The 24,987-nt window shown below is 39.4% G+C and overlaps 1 protein-coding gene and 1 long non-coding RNA gene across 8 annotated transcripts in view; one reads left to right on the top strand and one right to left on the bottom strand.

The window, feature by feature from the left end:
- Positions 1–11,222: 11,222 nt before the first annotated feature.
- The window catches only part of LOC117713337 (solute carrier family 22 member 27-like), a 40,077-nt gene continuing 26,312 nt past the window's right edge, over positions 11,223–24,987 (top strand). For 2 of the 7 annotated variants that reach the window (XM_034509582.2, XM_076916569.1), the window contains exons 1-4: positions 11,224–11,821; positions 12,920–13,023; positions 23,675–23,829; positions 23,920–24,088. In XM_034509582.2, coding sequence (XP_034365473.1) covers positions 11,420–11,821; positions 12,920–13,023; positions 23,675–23,829; positions 23,920–24,088 — 830 coding nt within the window. In that variant the 5' untranslated portion in view covers positions 11,224–11,419. Of the gene's footprint in view, positions 11,822–12,919; positions 13,024–23,674; positions 23,830–23,919; positions 24,089–24,987 lie in introns of all 7 variants that reach the window. The other 5 variants (XM_076916592.1, XM_076916574.1, XM_034509570.2 and 2 more) reach the window with 4 other exon arrangements.
- LOC143435194 (uncharacterized) lies at positions 14,648–19,248 on the bottom strand. Its single transcript, XR_013105267.1, has 2 exons — positions 15,741–19,248; positions 14,648–14,731 (listed from the first exon to the last, which is right to left on the bottom strand). It is a non-coding gene; the product is annotated as an uncharacterized LOC143435194 (long non-coding RNA).

The following is a 24,987-nucleotide window of genomic DNA, read 5'->3' as shown; positions in this document are numbered from 1 at the left end:
CTTCTGGCCCTCATGGCTTCAGTTCTGTTTCCCACTTCCAATACCTGACCATGTTCCCTCTTTTCCCATTGTGGCCCCTCTTCCACCCAGGTCATTCCCTCCCTCTGCACCCCTATCTCCTGTGGTTACTTTCTTTTCCCTCCAAAGTGGGATTGTTCACCTTGAGTTCTGTGGATTGTATCCTGGAAATTCTGTACTTTTTTGGCTAATGTTTACTTATTAGTGAGTCCATACCATGTTCTTTTGGGTCTGAGTTACCTCACTCAGGATGATATTTTATAGTTTCAGCCATCTGCCTGCAAAACGCAGAATGTTCTCATCCTTTTTCTTTTTTTCTTTTGTTTTTGTTTTTTTTTTTCTAGACAGGGTTTCTCTGTGTAGTCCTGGCTGTCCCGGACTCAGTCTGTAGACCAGGCTGGCCTCAAACTCAGAAATCCTCCTGCCTCTGCCTCCCAAGTGCTGGGATTAAAGGCATGTGCCACCACCCGCCCGGCTGAATGTCTTCATCCTTAATAGCTGAGTAGTATTCTGTTGTGTAAATGAATCACATTTTCTGTATCCATTCTTCCATTGTGAGACATTTGGGTTGTTTCTAGCTTCTGGCTCTGACAGATAAGCCTGCTACGAACATAGTGGAACATGTACCTCTGTGGCATGGTGGGGCATCTTTTAGGTATATGCCCAAGAGTGGCATATACTGTGTTTTCAGGTAGATCTATTTTCAAATTTCTGACGAACCTTCAGATTGATTTCCAGATGCAATCCCACCAGCAGTGGAAAAGTGTTACTCTTTGTCCACATCCTCATCAACATGTGTTGTCACCTGAGGTTTTGATCTCAGGGTCGTTTAGTTTGCTTTTCCGTGATCACTAAGGACTTTGAATATTTATTTAAGTGCTTCTCAGCCATTGGAGATTCTCCTGTTGTAAATTTTCTGTTTAGTTCTATACCCCATTTTTTGATTGGGTTGTTTGGTTTATTTTGGTGATTAGCTTTTTGAGTTTTTATATATTTTTGACATTAGCTCTCCATTGGATATGGGGTTAGTGAAGATTTTTTTCCCAATTTGTATGTTGCTGATTTATCTTCTTGACTATGTCCTTTGCCTTATAGAAGCTTGTTGGGGACCGCACTAGTCCCATGTTGGGATGGCCAAAAAAATGTCTTGGCCTGAGCAAAATGTTGAGGCCTGAGCTGACCCACGTTTGGGCGGCCACTGTATCCCGGCCCAAGCTGCTGCTCCGGTCTGCAGGTCGGGGTTCAGCAAGAGCGAGGGTGAGGGCAGATTCTACCTAATGTCTGATGTGCATGAATCTCTCTCTCTTGTCTGATGTCTGGTTCTGTCTTCTATAGTCTGATTCTAAGCCACGCCTCTAAGTTACACCTTTAATCATGCCCTTAGGTCTTGTCTCTAACTCTGATCTCTATACTTCTAAATCATACTCTTAAATCACACACCTTTAATCTCACACACCTTTAATCTCACGAGCCTTTAATCTCAAGGTATCTAAACCAAGATTATTGGAGTGTTCTCAGCTGTTGTAGGCTATTGTAATTCAAGTCTCATGTCAGGGTATATGGCTCAAGATGGCTGCAAAGCTGATAGCCGCTTTCTGCTAAAAGTCGGCCCCCAACAGGTCCCCCTTTTTAATTTTTTTTTTCAAAAGGGAAGGCTGGGAAAACTTATGGAAACCGTGCCTGTCCTAGGTTGGAGCAAAGGACCCCAGCCTCCCTTTCCCGTCCTTGGATACTCAACAGCCATTGGCTGAGCTCCTGTCTTAGGATGGTGAGGCCTCCCTTCTTTTAGGGGCAAGGGTCTTGGTATGCTCTCTTACCCGTCACTGACTATCCGGCTTAGCTCGTAAGTTAGGGGATATACCTCATTAGTCTTGATGACAGAGGTTTTACAGTCCCTTACTTCCAGCCTGTAATAATGGACCTGTGTGGGTTTCATTTGAATAGCATCTCATACAAAAGCCATCAATTTGTTGAACCGCATGGACCCAAAAGACAAGAGACTTAACAACGCCTGAATAGTTAGTATGACAGCAACACTCTTTTTAAAGGGCAACATATAACTCCCTCTATCAGAGGAGTAAAAAGTGTAAGCCTCTTCTATTCTGTTTATAAATGTCTTATATCAGAATCTAAATCTATATAAATACAAAACTGATCATAGCTTTGATCTAAAGAAAACTAAGGAAATCCCTGTTCCTGCTCTAGTCAATCTCAAACCCAAAAAAACTATAGTAACTGTGGTAGCGGGTTTTCTCCTGGGTCTAAACAATCTAAATTCCCACTAAATCTAAAACAATCTAGTTCCCCACTAAATCATAAGTCAGGGAATCAAGAGTCCAATAGAGCCACCCTGGAGATATGGGTGGTGATGTCTCCTTCAGCACGGATAACTTCCCAAGTCAGGTTTACTCGTTGATTGTTGATCTGTTCCAGTTTGAAGGCAATTGTGAAGCATCTTCATGTTTCCTGTGAAGAAAAAATATGCTTCTCAGGGGGTTTCTCCTCCCTGGATTTGTTATTGTTATCTATTTGTTTAATCAGTCTCTCTGGCAGCCAACGTGCAGCATCTGCAGTTTGGGAATATATGCAAACAGAACCTCTTCCCCAGATAAGCACTGGATCTGGCCCATTCCAGGTTCCAGTTAATGGGTCTTTCCAGAGGACTGTTGCAAAATTCTTTTTGGTATCAGGATGCCAGAATCTATCTGCAGCAGATTTTCCTTCAGAATCCAAATTAAAAAAATTTAAAATGAAGAGTGCATGATGAAGGATATTTCTGGGGGATCCCTTGGTAGGGTACCATTCCCCCTTTTTAATTTTTTCAAATTGACATTTAATGGTTTGATGTGCCCTTTCTACCATACCTTGGCCCTGTGGATTATATGGACTACCCATTTTATGTAGTATTCCCAATCTTTCACAAAATTGGTGGAAACTGGAGCTTGTATAACCTGGGCCATTGTCAGTTTTTATCTGTTTAGGCACACCCAATACAGCGATTGTAGCAAGCATATGAGCAATCACATGCTTGCTTGCTTCTCCAGTTTGTAATGTTGCATAAATGAAATCACTGTATGTGTCTACACATACATGTATATATTTTTGCTTGCCAAATTCATTATAATGAGTAACATCCATTTGCCAGATACTGTTTGGTATCAGTCCCTTTGGATTTACACCCAAATGAGGAACTGGTAAAAGTTTAACACATGATTGACATTGTTTGACAATTTGTCTAGCTTGTTCTCTGGTAATTTTAAACATACCTTTTAAAGTTTTAGAATTAAGGTGATGTAACTCATGAGCCTTTATGGCCTTATCTAAGTTAGATTGCGAATCTGATAAAGTAACTGCAGCTATTCGAGTAGCTAGGTCTGCCTTGGTATTTCCTTCAGAGAGAGGACCTGGTAGCCCAGTGTGGGCTTTCAGGTGTCCTATAAAGAATTTACACTTTCTCCTCAAAATTAACTGTTGGCACTGTAAAAACAAATCAGCTGCTTCTGAGGAATGCTTTATTTGTGCAGCAGTTTCTAGCAGAGGGATAGACTGAGCTATATATGAGCTATCTGTATAAATATTAATAGTTTGATTTGGAAATGCTTGAAACACCGCAATAACAGCATGTAATTCAACCAATTGAGCTGATACAGATGATGTAGCAAAAGAGATTACTTGATCCTTAAAGGCATAAGCAGCTGTTCCTGATGAGGAACCATCAGTGAAAACTAGCAATGCTTCCTTGATAGGTTCATGTGCAGTACGAGATGGAAAAACAAATTCATGATGATTACAAAACTGAACCAATTTATCTGGTGGATAATGATTATCTATCTGACCAGCAAATGAGGCACATGCAATAGGCCAGACTTCAGAATTCTGCATAAGCCAATCAACCTGATGCCTTGTATAGGGTTGTACTATGATATCAGGATCTTTTCCAAAATATTTTTGACTGTTATCTCTGCCTAACATAATTATATCTGCTACAGCTGCATAGTATGGATTAAGAACCTTCTTGGGGGATGAGGGAAGATGAACCCATAATATGGGTGCAGTTTGCCAAAAAACTGCAGTAGGAGTTAATTTAGTGTTAAAGATAAGAAAATATAAAGGCTTAGAATAATTAATATGAGTTACAAATTGAGATGAAATAGCATTCTCTACCTTCTGTAAGGCTTTTCTACCCTCCTCTGTTAGAGCCCTGCCAGATTTTGGGTCAGGGTCTCCCTTGAGAATATCAAATAGAGGCTTCAATTCTCCTGTTGTAAGTTTCAAATATGGTCGTAGCCAATTAATATCTCCCAATAGTTTTTGAAAATCATTAAGTGTCTTAAGGGAATCAGTCCTCAGTGTGGCTTTACTATTAATAATACATGGACCATTAATCTGAAATCCTAAATAGGTATATGGGGTCTTGTAATTGCACCTTTTCTGGTGCTATTTGTAACCCTGAAGTCTGTAAAGCTGTTCTAAGATCATCAAAGCACTGGAGTACCTGTTTTCCATCTTTTCCAGCTATCAAAATATCATCCATGAAATGAATCATGTAGATTTGCTTCCACATGTTTCTAACACCCTCTATGGCAGAAGCCACAAACTTTTGGCACAAGGTAGGACTGTTAGCCATACCCTGAGGCAAGACCTTCCATTGATACCTTTTCATAGGTTCCCTAAAGTTTATAGAGGGAACACTGAAAGCAAAATGTTTTCTATCATTAGGATGCAAGGGGATAGTAAAAAAACAGTCTTTTAAATCTATAACTATTTTATAATAACCTAAATGTATGGCCACCGGTGTGGGCAGCCCAGGTTGTAAGGCTCCCATTTTAATCATGGTTGCATTAACAGCCCTCAAGTCTTGCAACAATCTCCACTTTCCTGACTTTTTCCTAATGACAAATATTGGGGTGTTCCAGGGAGAGTTACTCTCTTCTAAATGTCCTGCCTGTAATTGCTCCTGTACTAGCAACTGGGCAGCTTGTAATTTTTCGGTGGTTAGGGACCACTGATCCACCCAGACGGGCGAGTCCCCATTCCAGGTGATGGGATCCGCACAACGTCCTAGGGGTGCAGCTGAATCAGTAGCCCCCATCAAAAATACCCCAAGCCTCTTCTTTCATTGTTACCATAAACCTCAGTAGGGTGAATAATTCCATTTTCACCTTTTCCTAATCCTTTGCCTGGGGAAGGCTCAGAGTTTACCATTTGAGCCATGATTACTTCATTAGGGCTGCACATAATCAATCCCAACTGGGATAACAGATCTCTGCCCCAGAGATTAATGGGAAGGCCTGAGATGACATAGGGTTGTATATTTCCTGTATTTCCTTCTTTATCTTTCCACGTTAGCACCTTAGAGCTTTGTAGTGGATTTTGACTTTGGCCAATACCCCTTAAATTGGTTAAGGTTGGGGTCAGAGGCCAGGTAGCAGGCCAATCACTTTGTTTTAGGATAGTCACATCAGCTCCTGTGTCAACCAAGCCTTGAAATGCCTTTCCATCTAGCCAAATTGTCATCATAGGTTTTTGTTTAACTATAGGCTGTACCCAGTATGCATCAGAGAAACCAAAACCTTGATCCCCTCTTTTAGGATTCTTATATTTGTGATTAGTAGGGTATAATGGAAGTAACAATAGTTGAGCTATCCTCTTTCCTGTAGGAATGGTGACTATGTTTTGAATTGCCTGTGCCATTACTTTAATCTCACCCTGATAATCATTATCTGTAACTCCAGGAAAAATTTGTAGTCCCTGCATAGTAGTACTGCTTCTTCCCACTATCAGGCCAAACACATTTGGATAGAGAGGTCCAAACACTCCAGTGGGTAAGGCCTGAGGTCCCATTTCTGGGGTTAATACTGTGTGGGTGGCAGAACTGAGGTCTAGTCCTGCACTTCCTGGTGTTGCTCGACTAAGTTCAGAAAGGGATTGGTGTTCGCTGGTAGGACACTGACTGCTCCATAAGCCTGTTTTGGCTTGCATCGGTTCGGGGCCTGGAGCTGGCCCCTGTTCCCGTTTCCCTGATTATGGGAAAGGGTTTTACCTTGTGCGTCTTGTTTAGACCTACAATCACTAGCCCAATGCCTTCCACGTTTGCAAATTGGGCAGAGCCCAGGCTGTTTTCTGGGCTGTCTCTGGCTTAACTCATTTTCTACTTTGCAATGTCTTGCAAAGTGTCCAGGCTTACCACATTTAAAACATGCCTTTCTGTCTTTACTTGCCAAAAATTCTCTTACTGATTGTCCTTGCATGGCAGCCGCCATAGCTAAGCCCTGTTGGTAAGAGGGACCTATGTCAGAACAAAGTCTGATATACCCTGTAAGGTCTGTCTTTTTCCTATAAGGTCTAATGGCCGCTTGGCAGGCAGGATTAGCATTTTCATATGCAAGTTGTTTCACATAGTCTACACCTGCCTCTGCATTACCAAAAATCCTTCCTGCTGTTGTCATTAATCTATGAACAAAATCAGAAAATCGCTCATCATGCCCTTGCCTGACTGCTGTTAAAGATGCACCAGGGTCTCCCTTTACCGGAAGTTTACACCAAGTCTTCATGGCTGCATTTTGAATTTGAGCAAATAAACCTGGGTCATATTGCATCTGGTTATCACTAGAAGCAAATTGCCCTTCTCCTACTAAGGCATCAAAGGACCAACCATTGCCTGCCTGAATGTTTCTACTAGCTGTCTCTTTGCAATTCTCATGATACTCTGATTTCCAAATTAAATAGTTTCCACCAGTAAGAACTGCTCTCGCTAACGTATTCCAATCACTAGGAGTTAGCCACTCCTCTGCGGCAGAGTCTAAAATTGCAAGAGTAAAAGGAGCAGTGGCACCGTATTGAGATACTGCATTTTTTAATTCCTTAATAATTTGAAAATTAAAACCTGTGTGATGTCTCCAAGCAACTCCTTGATTGTCTCTAGTCTAGGATACAGGGAAAGCCGCAGCCTTTCCCTCCTCTGGCTGATCTGTGGCTAATCTTAAACTAGGTGATAGGGACTGCCTTTGGATTCCTGGTTGAGAAATGCAAGGAGCCAGGGGATTTTCACAGTTTACCTCTTGAGACATCTTTCCTGTCTTTAATTTTTGTAGCTGATTAATTAAGTCCTGATACTCTTTTTCTAACTCTATTTGTTGTTTAAGAACAGATATTTTTTCCTGTAACTCCCTAATGGGATCTATAACCACCATCTCCATTGGGGGAGCACTTGGAGGTGGAGGTGCATAGGGAGGGGGCATTTCAGCATCATAAAATTTGACTTCCTCTTTCTCTTGGTCAGCACAATCTGTCTCTGACAAATTGTCATCAACCTTTGGTTGTATTTTGGATTCTAACTTACGCTTCCTTTTATTTTGAACAAAAAAGACAGCATTCAAGAACAAAAGCACATGTGAGCAGCAAATAACAAAACCAAAAGAGAGAGTTGAATTCAGGCTGACTAATTTCTTGTCCCATTTTCATTACCTTTCTTGAAGCAAACCAAAACAGAGAGTTGGATTCAGGCTGACTAATTTCTTGTCCCATTTTCATTACCTTTCTTGAAGCAAACCAAAACAGAGAGTTGGATTCAGGTTGACTAATTTCTTGTCCCATTTCCTTACGTTTCTCAACGAGGCAGATTCCTGGGACAATCGACAGATCCTTCTTCCAGTAAAGTCCGTCACTGGGTCTCTCGTTCTTGCTGCTCCACGTTCGGGCACCAAAATAATGTTGGGGACTGCACTAGTCCCATGTTGGGGTGGCCAAAAAATGTCTCGGCCTGAGCAAAATGTTGAGGCCTGGGCCGACCCACGTTTGGGCGGCCACTGTATCCCGGCCCAAGCTGCTGCTCCGGTCTGCAGGTTGGGGTTCAGCAAGAGCGAGGGTGAGGGCAGATTCTACCTAATGTCTGATGTGTATGAATCTCTCTTGTCTGATGTCTGGTTCTGTCTTCTATAGTCTGATTCTAAGCCACGCCTCTAAGTTACACCTTTAATCATGCCCTTAGGTCTTGTCTCTAACTCTGATCTCTATACTTCTAAATCATACTCTTAAATCACACACCTTTAATCTCACACACCTTTAATCTCACGCGCCTTTAATCTCAAGGTATCTAAACCAAGATTATCGGAGTGTGCTCAGCTGTTGTAGGCTATTGTAATCCAAGTCTCATGTCAGGGTATATGGCTCAAGATGGCTGCAAAGCTGATAGCCGCTTTCTGCTAAAAGTCGGCCCCCAACAGAAGCTTTTTCAGTTTCATAAGGTCCCTTTAATCAATTCTTTTTTTATTTGTTTCAAGCATATCTCTGCTTTTTTCACTGAAGTTTATTTATTTATTTTTATTGGATATTTTATTTATTTACATTTCAAATGTTATCCTCTTTTTTTGTTTTCTTTCTGCAAACCCCTATCTCATTCCTCTCCCTCTGCCTCTTTGAGGGTGCTTCTCTACCCTTCTACCCATTTCCACCTCACTACCCTGGTATTCCTCTACATTGGGGCATTGAGCCTTCACAGGGCCAAGGGCCTCTATTCCCATTGATACCAGATAAGACCATCTTCTGATACACATGCAGCTGGAGTCATGCAAACCCCTTCAGGTCCTCCATTTTTTCCCCTAACTCCTCCATTGGGGTCCCCATGCTAAGTCCAATGATTGGCTGTAAGCATCTGCCTCTGTATTTGTCAGGCTCTGGCAGAGCTATATCAGGTTCCTGTCAGCAAACACTTCTTGGTATCTGCAATAGTGTCTGGGTTTGATGTTTGTATTTGGGATGGATTCACAGGTAGGGCAGTCTCTGGATGACCTTTTCTTCAGTCTCTGCTCCATACTTGGTCCCTGTATTTCCTTTAGACAGGAGTTTTCTGGGTTAAAATATGTAGATGAGTCTGTGGACCCATCCCCCAACTGGGAGCCTTGCCTAACCACTGCATATGGTCTCTACAGGTTCTTCCTCCCCTTTGTTGGGCATTTCAGCTAGTCTCATCATGGTTGGGTCCTGGGAGCCTCTTATTTTCCTGGCATGTTGGATTTTCTGGTGGCTATCCCCAGTTCCCCATCCCCAGCTGCTACATACCTCTGTTCAATTTGCTAAACTTCTGTATATTGTCCCCATCTGTTTCTATACCTGATCTTGTCCCCCAATTTTCCCTAACCCTCCTATCTTCTTTCCAAGTCCCTCCCACCCTTGACCTCTTGTGAGTATTTTGTTCCCCCTTTTTTTCTTGAGCTTCATATGGTCTGTGACTTGTATCATGGGTATTCTGAGCTTCCTGCCTAATATCCACATATCAGTGAGTATATACCATGTGTGTTCTTTTGTGACTGGGCTACCTCACTGTGGCACTGGCTATAGCAGATGCCCTGGGAGGCCTTGAGACTATGGGGTCTTCAAAGAAGCAGACATGCTGGTGGTCTGCTCAGGTGGAAGGCACAGGCCTGAAAGTCAATAGAATCCTTAATAGAGAAATCTCATATGGGTGAGAAACTCTTACAGAAGTGTTCAACATCCTTAGCCATAAAGGAAATGCAAATCAAAGATGTTTTGAGATTCCTTCTTCCATCTATTAGAATGGCTAAAATTAACAACTCATGCTGGCAAGGATGTGGAGCAAGTGGAACTGTTGAAATTTGATCTTTTGCTTATATTGTAATGCTAAATGCTGGTCCCCAAGTCCTGGTTGCCTCCAGTGATGAGAGAATCTACATGTACACAAGTGACTTTCCCAAGTGATGCTATTTAACCTTGCCTTTTAAGTTATCCCTGGTTGGTCAATAAAGATGCCTACAGCCAGTAGATGGACAGAAGAGAGATAGGTGGGCTCCTGGATTATTTGGCTTGGGGTTGGTAGAGACCACATGGAGAAATAAGGTTGAGAGAGGAAAATATGCCATGGGGTAAGAATCTTAAAATTATGGCTAGGAATGGTGGCCAATTGGAGTTAAGAGCAGCCTGGATGAAACATATAGTAAGTAATAACTCATGGTTATAGATAGGAAAGTAGATTCTAATAGTATAGAGGAGAGATATATGTCTAGCTTTACTGCTGATAAAGCCTTATTGTAAATAATATAAACTGTGTGTCTTTTATTTGGGAACTGAATGATCAAAGGCAGGGTAGAAGTCCCAGATTGAGATTAAACTTTTTAGCAACAGAGAATACTTCTCTATTGCCAGCAAGTGTCCCATGTCCAAAGTTCCTGAGCTGACCAAGAATGTTAATTAGCCTCTCCCTTTTGGGGGGACCAGTGTTCCAAAGTTTCTCTTTACATTTTAACTAATTTAGCTTTAATTCTTTTTCTTAACTCTTTTAACAAAATTTAATATTAAACATAACACATTGAGTAAAAAATAAAATGGTTCACTTTGAAATCTTTTAAAGGACGCATTCTGTAGTGCATATCTTCCATCTCAAAGTTTTTTTTTAACCTTGAAATGTTCCTGTCCAAAGAAAGAACAGGGACAAAAAATGGAACAGAGACTGGAAGGGCCAACTGGAGAACAGCCCCACTTGAGGATACATCACGTCTTTAGACACCAAACCCAAAACTGTTGCCATGATCAGGAGTTGCTTACAGACAGGAACCAAGTGTGGCAGTTCTTGGGGAGGTCCAGCCAGCAACCAACCAATACAGAGGCAGATGCTTGGAGTCAACCATCAGGCTAAACTCAGGAAACCTTGTTGGGGAGCTGGCAGAAGGACTAGAGGAGCAGAGGGGATTGCAACCCCATTGGAAGAACAACAGAGGCTGACCTGATCATCTAGTTCTCCCAGAGACTAGACCACCAACCAAGGAGAGTGCTGAAAGGGATCTTTGGCTCCAGATACCTATGTAGCAGAGGATGGCCTTGACTGACAGCAATAAGAGGAGAGGCCCTTGGTCCTGGGAGGTTTGATGCCCCAGGGTAGGATGATGCTGGAATGGTGGGAAAGAAGAGTATTGGTATGTGGGGAGCACTTTCATACAGGCTAAAGGGAGGGGGGAAGGGCAGATGTGGGATGTGGTGGGTAAGTGAGATATCATTTGAGATGTAAACAAATGGAATGATTAATAAAAATTAACAAAAGTAGTAAGTTAACTCTCTTTTTTTTTATTTTTTGAGATTTGCAGATCAATGACCGTATTTGACCATGGAAGTTATGTAAGCAAAATTCCTTTAAAAATTAATCTTTAACAAATCCAATTGCAGAATTCTTGGTGACTTTAAAAGAAGAAGCTCCATACCTAGCCCTTAGCTCATTAGAAGGTAATGTTTCTATGACTGCAATGGAGAAATGATGAGGGACACATTAAGAACAACTCAGGATCAACCCTGCTTAGGGTATCTTTCTGGAATATAAGTTCTCTTTAAATGCTTTGTACTATCCTACATGAAAGTATTATTTGTCACCCATTGGAGATAGTTATCAGCCTCAATGGCCTTTCAGGAACTCCTGAATCAAGTTGGAAGCCTAGGGAGATTCCAGATCCTTCAGATAACTTTTGTTATCTTCGTCAATGGCCTTATAATAAGTCATATTATAATGGAGAATTTTACTGCAGCCATTCCTAGTCATCGGTGCTGGGTCCCTATACTTGACAATGACACTGTCTTTGATAATGACAGTAGGACACTGAGCCAAGATGACCTCCTGAAAATCTCCATCCCCTTGGACTCTAACCTGAGACTGGATAAGTGTCGTCGTTTTGCCCAACCACAGTGGCATCTTCTTCATTTGAATATCACTTTCTCCAGTGTGACAGAGCCAGACACTGAGCCCTGTGTGGATGGCTGGGTGTATGACAGGAGCAACTTCTTTCCCACCACTGTGACTGAGGTAAGTCATTTCCCAAAATGAATTCATGGTGTGGATTTACGAATAGCACAAATAGTGGATTTCCATTTAGCTCAGTCTCCAACTTTAAGCCAATGTTAATTCCTGATATATTAAATGTGAAACATTTCTTTTTCTTCTAGTATTTTATTCTAAGAACGACCACAGTTTTTATTTAAAAGTATTTTCTAGAACATATATATATATATATATATATATATATGTGTGTGTGTGTGTGTGTGTGTGTGTGTGTGTACCACATGTGTGATGTGTGCTTGGTACACAAATAGGTAAAAAGAAAGTGTTGTATCTCAGGCAAGTGAAATTAGCGATGTTTGCGAGCCACTATGTGTATGCTAAGAACTGAACTCAGTTCCTTTGCAGCAGCAGTAAGTGCTCTCTATTGCGTAGGTATCTCTTCAACTCTATGTACATTTTAAGCTAATACTTATGTACATTCTTAGATATGTTATGACAAGGCAACTGTTATTAATTCTTGATTTAAAATATAAAAAGAACTGGGTCATTAAATAATCAAAGCACAAGGTCAGCTAAGGCTATTTCTCAAAGGTAGAGTGATTATGTTTCCTGTGTGTGATTCAGGATTCAATCTCTGCATTGCCAAACAAAGGATATTATGTTTTACCTCTATAACAGGCTAGAATGTTTCTCATTATTAGAACACTTTCTCACTTGGTTAAATACTCAGTTTTAGCAAACATAAGAAAAGAAAGAAATGTGGGAAGAGAATGCAGTCATTTCTCGGCTCTATCTACACCTAGTGGAGTAATATGAGAGTTTATACACTGATGTGTGCGATCCAGAAAGTTCTTTAAGTATCTCAAATGATTGCACTTTATGGCCTATTTGAGAGAACTTCTTAGCATGTTTTACAAATCATTAACATAAGCTACAGAGAGTTAGATGAAGGTTCTTAGAGAGAGGTAACTTTACCTAATAGTAGAAATAATTTTATATTCAAAAGGAATGTTGCAGAGTAAGATAGGGGTTCAAAGTTACACCAGAGGTTATGATGAAGGCTTAGAACAAATGGCACTGTGTAGCTATAATTTCTGAGTTTGTTATTTTCTTCGTTTTTAGTGGGACCTGGTATGTGAATCTCAGGCACTGAATTCTGTCACTAAATTTTCATTCATGACTGGCCTATTTATAGGAGGTATCATATGTGGCCATCTGTCAGACAGGTGAGTATGTTTAAAGTGCTCCTACCTATTCTACATGTACTTTTAGCAGCTATGACTCATTGAAGATGAAGTATTGATTGTATATTATCTATTCTAGTTCTGTCCCTGAACCAATTAAAAAATTTATTAACAGATGTTCAAGAGGTAGGTGCATAAGGCAGTTTAGAAATAGAGAATTAATTATGGGATCAGGACTAAGAAATGCCACACCATTCTCTATGTTTTATTTAGAAATAGCTGAGTGGAGTTAACAGGCAACAGTCCAGATTACCTCACATGGATAGTTGGTTTTCAAAACATCAGAAATTCTTAGAATTGACATCACAAACATTTCTGTATTAATGTTCATTTTCATTAGAGACCTGTCTGCTCCGGACAGCTTCCTATATTGAATTCTAAGAAGAAATTGAGCATCCTTGGAGTTACTCCAGTTGTGTTGAGACAGCCACCAGGCAAGAATTGCCACTTTCCTTCTACAGACAAATTACTGTCCAGAAAAGGACACACTTGCAGAATAGTCGACTGATTATATCTGCCTAGACAGAGTAATCAGCCCTTAATAATTCTGCAGCACTAAGGTCTGTCAGATGATCCTGGGCCAGAAGGCAGAAGAACAGATGCTCCAACGTTTTGAAGTAGAGCGAGTGTCCAGGTGTTCAGAGGTCTCTATAAATTGGCTAAGTTTTAGAAGCTACGCTTTGTGCTTCCCACAATTATAGTTAACTCAGTCATTCTGGATTTCTGACGGGGTTGAAAACTTATAGCTATTTACCTTGAGAGAAAAGATTTGAGTGGATGGTCGTCAGCTGACCTAAAAAGCCTAAAGCCAGGTTCAGAACTAAATGTTTTAGTTAGGATAGATGACAGAGGTGCTGGTTAGTCAACAAAAGGATGGACTGTGTATTAGGACTATCTTGTACCTCACTGGTACAAATTGGCATAATTATGCTCTAATTGTATTTTGTGAGAAAAGTTTCATTTTAATAGGAAGGGTGATGTGTAGGAGGAGCTAAGGTAGGAGGAGTACTGAGAGGAAGAAAAGGAGTAAGAAGAGGAGAAGAAGGAGAGGAGAAGCTAGGTGATGAAAGAGAGAAAGAGGGGGGAGACAGGGAGGCAGATGTTCATGTATCTCCACCAGTCAAAGATAGTTGTTATATCTAGGTTGGGTAGTGGGTTACACCTCTGATTGAACAATACCAAACTTATAAAGCCTATGATTAACATTTTTTAAAAAAATGTATAAATGCAAAAAGGAAAAGGGGGCATGGGATAGGGGTTTTCTGAGGGGGGGGAATGGGGAAAAGGGATAGCATCTGAAGTGTAAATAAAATATCTAATAAATAAATAAAAAAATAAAAAAAGAAATGCCACACCATTAATTTCACAGTATTTACATACTTTATCAAAAACAATGTTGTTCTGGTCAAGACATTTAGCTGCTTTCCTCCTGGACATTTGACTGAGTAGATATGATGTCAAGTTAAAAATATGGTATTTTAGTTGCTTGATCATGACAAGCAGAATATCTCTTGATGCCTGTGAAATATACAACCATGTGTCATTGGGGATGTGTTGATTGAAGGAGACAGTTGTCTGAGTCCAGCCATATCAGTGATAACACCTCCATCTTGCTGCCAGGGTCAAACTAAGTTCATGTTTCCAGGCTAGAAACCAGCTTCTATCCTGTTTCTCCAGATGTTTCTTGTTTCTAATAAATTAGAAAAGAATGTAAATAGAGAAATTGCCTGTTATCTAAACTAAGATACAGAAGTCATAAATGTATATAATTGATTGCTTGTCATGACCTAATTGACTACATGCAGCTTGATCACTTATTTATTTTCTAATCATTTTAGTTATGGGCCACATGTCCAGAATGAGGTCTAACCTTCAAGACTCTGAGTCAAGGAACTGGTAACCTGGATAAACCCTGGATAAATCCCAACTACACTCATTTACTCCCTTCCTGTGACTGGCTGGCCCCAGTCAGTGACAAAACCTTAATGGAAATTTCTTTCGGAACCCTCTGTGTCAAAACATGACTAGACAATGCCACAGCCCCCTGCTCCTCCCTTGCCCTGTGGTTTCATCTTTCAAAGATGCTGTACAATTTCCCTTCAAGGACATGGTTCAAATCCTGAGCTGACCAACTGCTTGAGTGATCAGAGTATAAAGTCTTCATTTTAATCTTACTTTTTGAAGAGAATTTCCTCAGCTTCTCTAGAACCCAATATTGGGAACTTACATCAATCACTTCTATGCTTGCTTCTGCTGACACATACATCTGAGAGTTACAGAATCCATATTATGTAATTAGGTAAATAAATACTGTAAACATTAACTGTGGAATAAGAATTGGCATCTTGTGTCAGATAATATTTTTCTTAAATGAACAATTTCTGCAAATCTACTTGCTTCAGTTTTCTTCCCTGTTGTATGGACTCTCATTAAAACAAAGTAGGTTGAAGTAGAGGAGAACAAATCACATTTTTTTTTTACAGAGGTGTAAATTTCATTTCCAGGTATCAGAAGTAGTGATATAACATGGTCTTTCTAAAAATTACAGTTCTGAAGTATTTTTTTAATTTTATTTAATCTTTTTGTTTTTTACACTTTAGATTTTATTCACCTCCTGGTCCACCCTCTGACTGTTCCTTACCCCATCCCTCCTCCCCAATCCTTATCCACGAGGATATCCCCAACTCCCCACCCTTTACCTCACCAGACTTCTAAACTCCCTGAGGTCTTCATTCTCTTGAGGGTTAGGTTCATCTTTTCTGACTTAACCCAGACCTAGCAGTCCTCTGCTGTATATTTGTTGTGGGCCTCATATCAGCTGGTATAAGCTGCCTGGTTGGTCATCCAGTGACTGAAAGATCTCAGGGATCCAGGTTAATTGATAACTAACTGCTGCTGAGACTGCTGATCCTCCTACAGGGTCGCCCTCCTCATCTTCTTCCAGCTTTCCCCTAATTCAACCACAGGGGTCAGCAGCTTCTGTACATTGGTTGGGTACAAATATCTGCATCTGACTCTTTCAGCTGCTTGTTGGGTCTTTTGGAGGCCAGTCATGACAGGTACTTTTTTGTGAGTGCTCCATTGCTTCAGTAATATTGTCAGGCCTTGGATCCTCCCTTGAGCTGGATCTCAACTGGGGCCTGTCACTGGAGACAGGATATTTACAGGGAGATGAAACATGGGATGTTCTTTGGGGAGGTAAAATATTCACTCTGCGGGAAAGCTCAGGAGGTAAACAATCAAATAACGTAAGTCCCTGAAATTGAGCAGATTAATTATTATCCCCCTTTTTCATGCATGTATAAGTACTAAGCATTTGTACTTGAGATTTTCAGACAAGCTGATCTTCTAGAAAAGGCTCAGACTAGATGAATGCTCTGGAAAAAAACCAGAATTGATTAAAGTTACAAATTTACCAGAAAGAGGCTCAAACCTATTGAACTATCTGTGGGCCAGATAGGGCACTCTATGTTTCCAGCTTTCATGAGCTATCTTCCATGCAGGATGTGTTTGGTGATGGATCTGCCTTTGAGTCATGTTACTCCTTTAAGGAACTTCTCACCCATATTCATTTGAGGAGCACAATAAATCTCATTGGTTCAACAAGTTAGATTTTTTTTGTTATCTCTTTTTTAGTCTCTTTTCAGTTCCCTATCTGAAGTGACTAGATGTTTGTTAATATCTTTCAAAAATAGTGTCTCATAATGCTACCATGGAACAATACAAGTTTCTTCTTTGAGGAGTGCCACAGAATATGTCATTACTCAAATACAGGGGCAATACACTTAATGATAATCTAGGAAATATGTGTCAAAACTTTAGATAGTATGCTATAATGAAACAAAGACATGAGAGACTGTTGAAGTTGGGTCTTGGTCCTTCCTCTTATCTCCATGCTCCCAGAAATAAGACTTAGACTCAAAATATATTTACAAAGATGCCTTGGCCTCATAGCTATGACATTCTATGATTATATCATAACCAAAGATAACCCATTTTAACCTACATTCTGCCACATCTCTGTTTACCTGTGTTCAGGTACCATTCATCTTTTTCCTTACATTTTTCAGGGCCAATTCCCACACCCTTGCTATATCCCTGTATCCCCCCACCCCCAATGTCCAGCACTTATTTCCTGGCTATGCCATAGGCCATAGGCTTTTTAATTGACAGGTGATGTATCCATACAATACACAATATATTATATCTACAAGTGAAGATATAAAAGAAAGAATGCTTTTTAAAAGAACAGGTTAATAAAGTCACTGGAGTCACAGAGTATTAAATATTTTTTATTGGATATTTTATTTACATTTCAGATGCCATCCCCCTTCCTCAATTCCTCTCCCTAGAAAACCCCTATCTTATGCCTCCTTTTCCTTTTTGCTTTTATACAATTTAAAAAAATGTTAATCAAAGGCTTTATAAGTTTGGTAATGCTCAATCAGAAGTGTAACCCAATACCCAACCTAGATATATCAACTATCTTTGACTGGTGGAGACACGTGAACATTTGCTTCCATGTCCCTCCCTCTCTTTCTCTCTCTTTCTCTTTCTCATCACATAGCTTCTCCTCTCCTCTTCTCCTCCTCTCCTTACTCCTTCTTTTCCTCTCTCTTTAGCTCCTCCTACATATCACCCTTCCTGTTAAAATAAAACTTTTCTCTCAAAAGTACAATTAGAGTGTAATTATACCAATTTCTACCAGTGAGGTACAAGATAGTCCTAATACCCAGTCCTTCATTTTGTTGACTAACCAGAACCTCTGTCATCTCTCCTAACTAAAACACTTAGTTCTGAACCTGGCTTTTTTCTTGGCTTTAGAATGAATGTCAGCTGAAAACCATCCACTCAAATCTTTTCTCTCAAAGTAAATAGCCAGGATTGGCTATGAGACCATATATTTTCAACCCCGTCAGAAATCCAGAATGACTGAGTTAACTGAAATTATGGGAAGCACAAAGTATAACTTCTAAAACTTAGCCAATTTATAGATACTGCTGAACACTTGGACAGTCCCTATACTACAAAACATTGGAGCATCCAATCTTCAGCCTTCTGGCCCAGGATCATGTCACAGACCTTAGTGCTGCAAAATTATTAAGAGCTGATTACTCTGCCTAGGCAGATATAATCAGTCAACTATTTTGCAAGTGTGTCCTTTTCTGGACAGTAATTTATCTGTAGATGTAAAGAAGCAATTCTTGCCTAGTGGCTGTGTCACCACCACTGGAGTAACTCCAAAGATGTTCAATTTTTTTCTTAGATTCCAAGACAGGAAGCTGTCAGGAGCAGACAGGTCTCTAATCAAAATGAACATTAATACAGAAATGTTTGTAACATCAATTCTGTGGACTTCTGATGTTTTGAAAACCAACTATTATGTAAGGCAATCTGGACTGTTGTCTGTTAACTCCTCTCAGCTATTTCTAAATAAAATATAGAAAACACCCTAGCAATAAATTCCAAGACATGAATTTGCTATAGGCCCTTAACTCACAGGGTAGCCATCTTAAATTAGTTAAGAACGTTAAAGAAGGACTGGGTCTAAGCCTTGTATTCCTAAATGTATTATACAGGCACAATGCCTATGAGAGTAAATATTTATCTCACTTTTATATCAATAAGAAGCTCGTACAAATGGAAACCTTAAATTTGAAATCAAATTTAAGGTACAAAGTTTTGTACCATTTAAGAAATTATAACTTCATCTTGATAACAATTATACAGATTTCTACCACTAGGTTATGGCTATGCAATAAGTCCTAGCTAATCCTGTTCCAACAGAACCACTACTTTTCCCTAGAAAGACATCCCAATATTAACCACCTAAGTCCCCAAGCCCAGGGCATAGAAGCACTGACTCTTCATTAACTTCTTCAAGCTATTATAGGCGTTGAGATAGAAGAGGGGCAGGAGGAAGAGTAAATTGATAAGCCTCTGATGCTGTGTCATCACTGCATCCAAATGGAATTCCAGGACATCAGAGGTTTGAGCAGGTCTTCTCAGCTTGCCTGATGAGTAGATACACCAAGGCTGTGTACTCTGCAATATACAATTCTCAAAACAAATTTTAGTATCAAAATGATTTTTTAAAGAGGGCTGACATTTTATTAAAGATGTTGGTTCTAAGAACTTTTTTCTTCTTTTTTATTGGATATTATATTTACATTTCAAATTTTATTCCCTTACCCCATCCCCCCTACCACCCAGGAGCTCCTTATCCCATCCCCCCTCCTCATGCTGAGACAGGCAGGAAGATCAATGGAATAGAATTGAAGATCCAGAAATGAACCCACACACCTATGGTCACTTGATCTTTGACAAAGGAGCTAAAACCATCCAGTGGAAAAAGGTCAGCATTTTCAACAAATGGTGCTGGCTCAACTGGAGGTCAGTATGTAGAAGAATGCAAATCAATCCATTCTTATCCCCTTGTACAAAGCTCAAGTCCAAGTTGATAACGAACCTTCACATAAAACCAGATACACTGAAACTAATAGAAGAGAAGGTGGGGAAGACCCTCAAATACTTAGGCACAGAGGAAAAGTTCCTGAAGAGAATGCCAATGGCTTATGCTCTAAGATCAAGAATCGGCAAATGGGACCTCATCAAATTGCAAAGCTTCTGTAAGGCAAAGGACACTGTCAATAAGCCAAAACGGCAACCAACAGATTGGGAAAAGATCCTAACCAATCCTACATCTGATAGAGGGCTAACATCCAAGATATAAAAATAACTCAAGAAATTAGACACCAGACAACAAAAGAACCCCATTAAAAATGGGGTACAAAGCTAAACAAAGAATTCTCAACTGAGGAAACTCGAATGGCTGAGAAGCATCTTAAGAAATGCTCAACATCCTTAGTCATCAGGGAAATGCAAATCAAAACAACCCTGAGATACCACCTCACACCAGTCAGAATGGTTAAGATAAAAAACTCAGGTGATAGTAGATGCTGGCGAGGATGTGGAGAAAGAGGAACACTCCTCCATTGTTGGTAGGGTTGCAAGCTGGTACAACCACTCTGGAAATCAGTCTGGCGGTTCCTCAGAAAACTGGACATAGCATTACCTGAGGTTCCAGCTATAGCACTCCTGGGCATATATCCAGAAAATGCTCCAACATATAACAAGGACATATGCTCTACTGTGTTCATAGTAGCCTTATTTATAATAGCCAGAAGCTGGAAAGAACCCAGATGTCCTTCAACAGAGGAATGGATACAAAATGTGGTACATTTACACAATGGAATATTACTCAGCTATTAAAAATAATGAATTTGAGAAATTCTTAAGGTAAATGGATGGAACTAGAAAATATCTGAGTGAGGTAACCCAAACACAAAAGAACACACATGGTATTTACTCACTGATAAGCGGATATTAGCCCAAAAGTTTGAAACAACAAAGACTCAACACACAGACCACATGAAGCTCATGAAGAAGGAAGAACAAGCATGGATGCCTAGGTCTTACTTAGAAGGATTAACAAAATACCCAAGGGAGCAAATATGGAGACAAAGTGTTGGTCAGAAACTGAAGGGGAGGCTATCTGGAGAGCATTCCACCTGGGTATTCATCCCATGTGCAGTCACCAAAGGTAGAAGCTGATATGGATGACAGGAAGTGCATGCTGACAGGAGCCTGATAGGGCTGTCTCCTTAGAGGTCCTCCAGAGTCTGACATACCCAGAGGCAGATACTCACAGCTAACCATTGATCTGATCAAGGGTTCCCAATGGAGAAGTTAGAGAGAAGACTGAAGGAGCTGGAAGTGTTGGTGGCCCCATGAGGAGAGCAATAATACCAACCAGCCAGAGCTCCCCAGGGTCTAAACCACCAGCCTAGGAGCACATAGGGAGGGACACATGACTCCAGCTGTATATGTAGGGGAGGATGGCCGTGTTGGGCATAGGTGGGAGAGGATAGATCTTTGGTTCCATGAAGAGTATTAAATTTTAACAACAAAATCAAGAACAGTGTACATAAACAATGGAAAACTGAATTTTAGAATTTCTATATTTTTAAATCTTCTTTTGGAAAAAGCAATAAAGCCAGCACCAATGGCTTGCCATCTAAAGCATCATTACATTTATCAATTCTGTGAATGACTATTTCTTGTGAGAACATACATGATTTATTTAATAGCTTTATGTAATACTTAAGCCAAACAATCTTTACGATTCCTGCTATTTAGTCATTTTATTTAATATATAATTTATTTATGCATTCTTCTCTTATCTAAATTGAGTCATATTTACATAAGACATGTATGTCATATAACTACTTGTCTTAGTTTGGGGTTCATTGCTGTGAAGAGGCACCATGACCAAGGTAACTCTTATACACTACATTTAATTGTAGTGTATACATTTAATCTGGCTAACAGATTCAGAGATTCTGTCCAGTATAATCATGGCAGGAAACATGCCAGTGTATAGCCAGACATGATACTGGAGAAGGAGCTGATAATTGTATATCTTGATCCAAAGGCAGGAAGAAGGATATTGCACAGGTAGCCAGGAGGAGGCTCTTTTTCACACTGGGAGGAATCTTAGCATTGAGAACTCTAAGCCTATGCCCACAGTGATGCACTCCAACAAGGCAATGCTTCCTAATAGTGCCTTGTTTAATCTCAAACACATAAATAGTAGGCTTACCTGGGTAGAATTTTACCCTGAGGTTACACATCCTTTAATATTTTATCTTTTTTGAACACATAATTCAGCTCCACTCCACTATCTGGTGCCCATTTAATACTTGAACCATACATTTTGTATTTTTTTCTCAGCTTGTGGTGTATTTTCATCAAAATGCTCTTCATTAGTTTGAAATTTAGTAACCACACAAAAATTTTATACTAGGGTCTTTTGAGAGTTCCTTTGCTAATGTGATGAGTATAAATCTCTTTACTTTAACCTCAGGCAGACTCTTAGAGTCAAAGTGAAAAGCAGCCACATTTCCCCCCCAAAATTTCACAAAACAGTCTCTAGGCAACCTACTAACATTATTGTTCTCTGAAACCTCTTGAGCCAGGGTTTCACAGTTAAAATCACTTTCAGCACCAATGTCTTCCATATTTCTACTCTGCCCATTTAACTCAACTTAAAGCATTCCACTGATTTCCATATTCCAAAAATCCTCAAAGTTACATTCCTCTAAACAAAAACATCAATACTCCACTCCTGGTACCAACTTCTATCTTAGAGTTTTATTGCTGTGAAGAGACAACATGACCAAGGCAATTCTTATAAAAGACAGCACTTAACTGTAACTGACTTACAGTTTCAGACATTTAGTCCTTTATCGTTATAGCAGGAAACATGGCAGTGTCTAGGTAGACATGGTGATCCAAAGGCAGGAAGAAAGCAAATGTCTTCTGCAGGTAGATAGGAGGGGGCTTTCTTCCACACTGGGAAGATCTTGAGCATTGGTACCTCAAAGCCTACACCCACAAGGAGTTCAGTTATAAATACATTCCTCCAACAAGGCCACATCTATTCCAAAAAGCCCACACATCCTAATAGTGCCACTTCCCATGATCCTAGCATATTCAAACCACCACTGTACTCATGAGATGGAGTGTATAATTCATTTTACGATGTGACTAAGCTGTGAGAGTTGCAAATAACACAGCAAATTCCCAGTTCCCATTGGTTAGCACAGCTGCTCCTATAAATTCTGTACAATGATTTGTTCAATTTGACAGAAAGTATTGCATTTCTAGTATTCTGAGAAATTCAGAATTTTGTTTGCCTGTGTTAAATCACCCTTCCTTTGTCTTTCTTAATTCTCAGTGTTGTTCATTTTTCTCTTTGAAACCTAGAAGTCACTTGTCCTGCATTATGAATGACTGTCTTATACGCAGTACTGAAAAGTGGAATGGGAATTTCAGAGTCAATAAATTCAAATTCACCAAAAGTAGTTTTCATGAAGGGACAGATCAAACATTCCTCTGATATTACTGTAGCCATGATCTCTACATTACTAAACTGCTAAGTGCTGGCTTAAATATCTAATTTTACAAGTACTATTTGTGTTTTGTACTATGCTTGTGTGTCCTTCAAAAGTTCATGTGCTTGAATACTTTGTACTTTAGCTAATGAGGTGTTTTGGGAGGACACAGAACATTTGTCAGTGGAGTTTGCTTAGAGGAATTGTATTTATTGAGTACATATTGTGGTAAATACCTATTTGAGGTCTGATATGATACTAGTTAAACCTCTGAATGAGTTATCTATCTCATGTTCATGGCAATTACCATGTTTTATTTATTGTGTATCTGTTGCTACTCCATCAAAATATGTCTTTTCTCTATTAAGTAGCTTTTAACAAGTATCTTGTCATATCAACAAAACAAATCAGTAATAAATATATTAAGCACATTATGTGGTACGATGTCTTTATGATATGTTATAATACCAACATAGTATTTTACATATGGCATGAATTAATAAATTCACTGGTACAAAACTGAGAAAAATATTGTTTATGTATTTATTTATAAAAATGAAAAATCTGAGTTCATGTACTCTGTTATTAATAATTCATTATTATTTATAATTATAGCTGTTTTGAAGTTTCAAGCAAACTGAATTGTTCCCATAATCTAATTTCTCCCCTTTTCTCAGGTTTGGGAGGAAGTTCATTTTAACTTGTGCTTTATTACAATTGGCCATCACTGAAACCTGTGTAGCTTTTGTTCCCACCTTCCTCATCTACTGCTCACTTCGATTCCTGGCAGGAATGTCTGTGGAACCCATATTAATGAATAGCAACTTGCTCAGTAAGTCAAAGCTTTTGAAATGGGACCGTGTTCAAACTTTGGTTTTGACCCTGCAAATCCCTTTCAAGTCAATATTTCTTTTTATTTCAGTGTTAGAATGGACAAGACCTAAATTCCTAGCCATGGTACCAGTGATTTTATCTTGTGCTAATAGTATTGGAAACATGGTATTGGCAGGCCTGGCTTTTTTTTTTCGAAACTGGCACCACCTCCAGCTGGCAATGTCTGTGCCAATATTCTTCTTCCTTATACTCACAAGGTATGAGCTTCCTTTCCTATTCTGTGTTATGGAATCTGTGAAGACAATGAACAGGAATAAGCACATAAGACATGCATTTCTGTTTGGCCTACACCTGATAGAGTGAGCTCCTCTTTGCAATTATGGGAGAGAAGGACAAGGACAAGTGTCAGATAAAACTGAGGAGACTGAATTCTGCTTAAACTTGGGGTAAACATCAAATAATTTTATAAAATCATACATAAGTGTAACAAGAATTACTGGTATATTGAAGAAGATTTAGTTCTTATACAAAAGTTGTGTTTAATTGCAAATTCTGTATTTCACTAATTAAGTAGATAAAATGTATAACATCTAATTAAGTTTATATTATGAATAAACATTTAATATTAAAGATAGTATATTGAAAATATTAGATACGTTATTCCAATAGAAAAAATTTATACTATTTTGTAGTTAAGTGCTATTATGCAGAGGTTAAGTTTCTTGGTAGGAAAAACAAAACAAACAAAATAAAACAAAAAAACCAAACCAAAACAAAAGGAGAGTAGCAATGAATGCAGCCTGAATATTTTTCTTCTTTCTGCTTGTCTTTTTGTGATGGATGTTCTTGTTTGTCAACCTGACTACATCTATAATGAACTAAAATTCAGAAATTAAAAGCACACCTGTGAGAGATCATTTTTGCTAGGTTTAACATGGGTTAATACATTTCTAGTCCAGCCCTTTGAAGTTGGAAGACACATATCTTTGATTTGGATCTTGAGACAGGAAGACACATTTTAAATCTGGGCTATACCTTCTGCTAGAAACCTACAAAAGGACATGGAAGCAGAAAGCTTTTGCTTTTTGCCTACTTGCCCTCACTTTATTAGCACATCTATTCCTGTAATTGGAGACTACTTCTTTGGGATTTTAGA

Source organism: Arvicanthis niloticus, chromosome 1, assembly GCF_011762505.2.
Source record: "Arvicanthis niloticus isolate mArvNil1 chromosome 1, mArvNil1.pat.X, whole genome shotgun sequence".
NCBI lineage: Eukaryota > Metazoa > Chordata > Mammalia > Rodentia > Muridae > Arvicanthis > Arvicanthis niloticus.
This window is presented reverse-complemented; position numbering and strand designations above follow the sequence as displayed.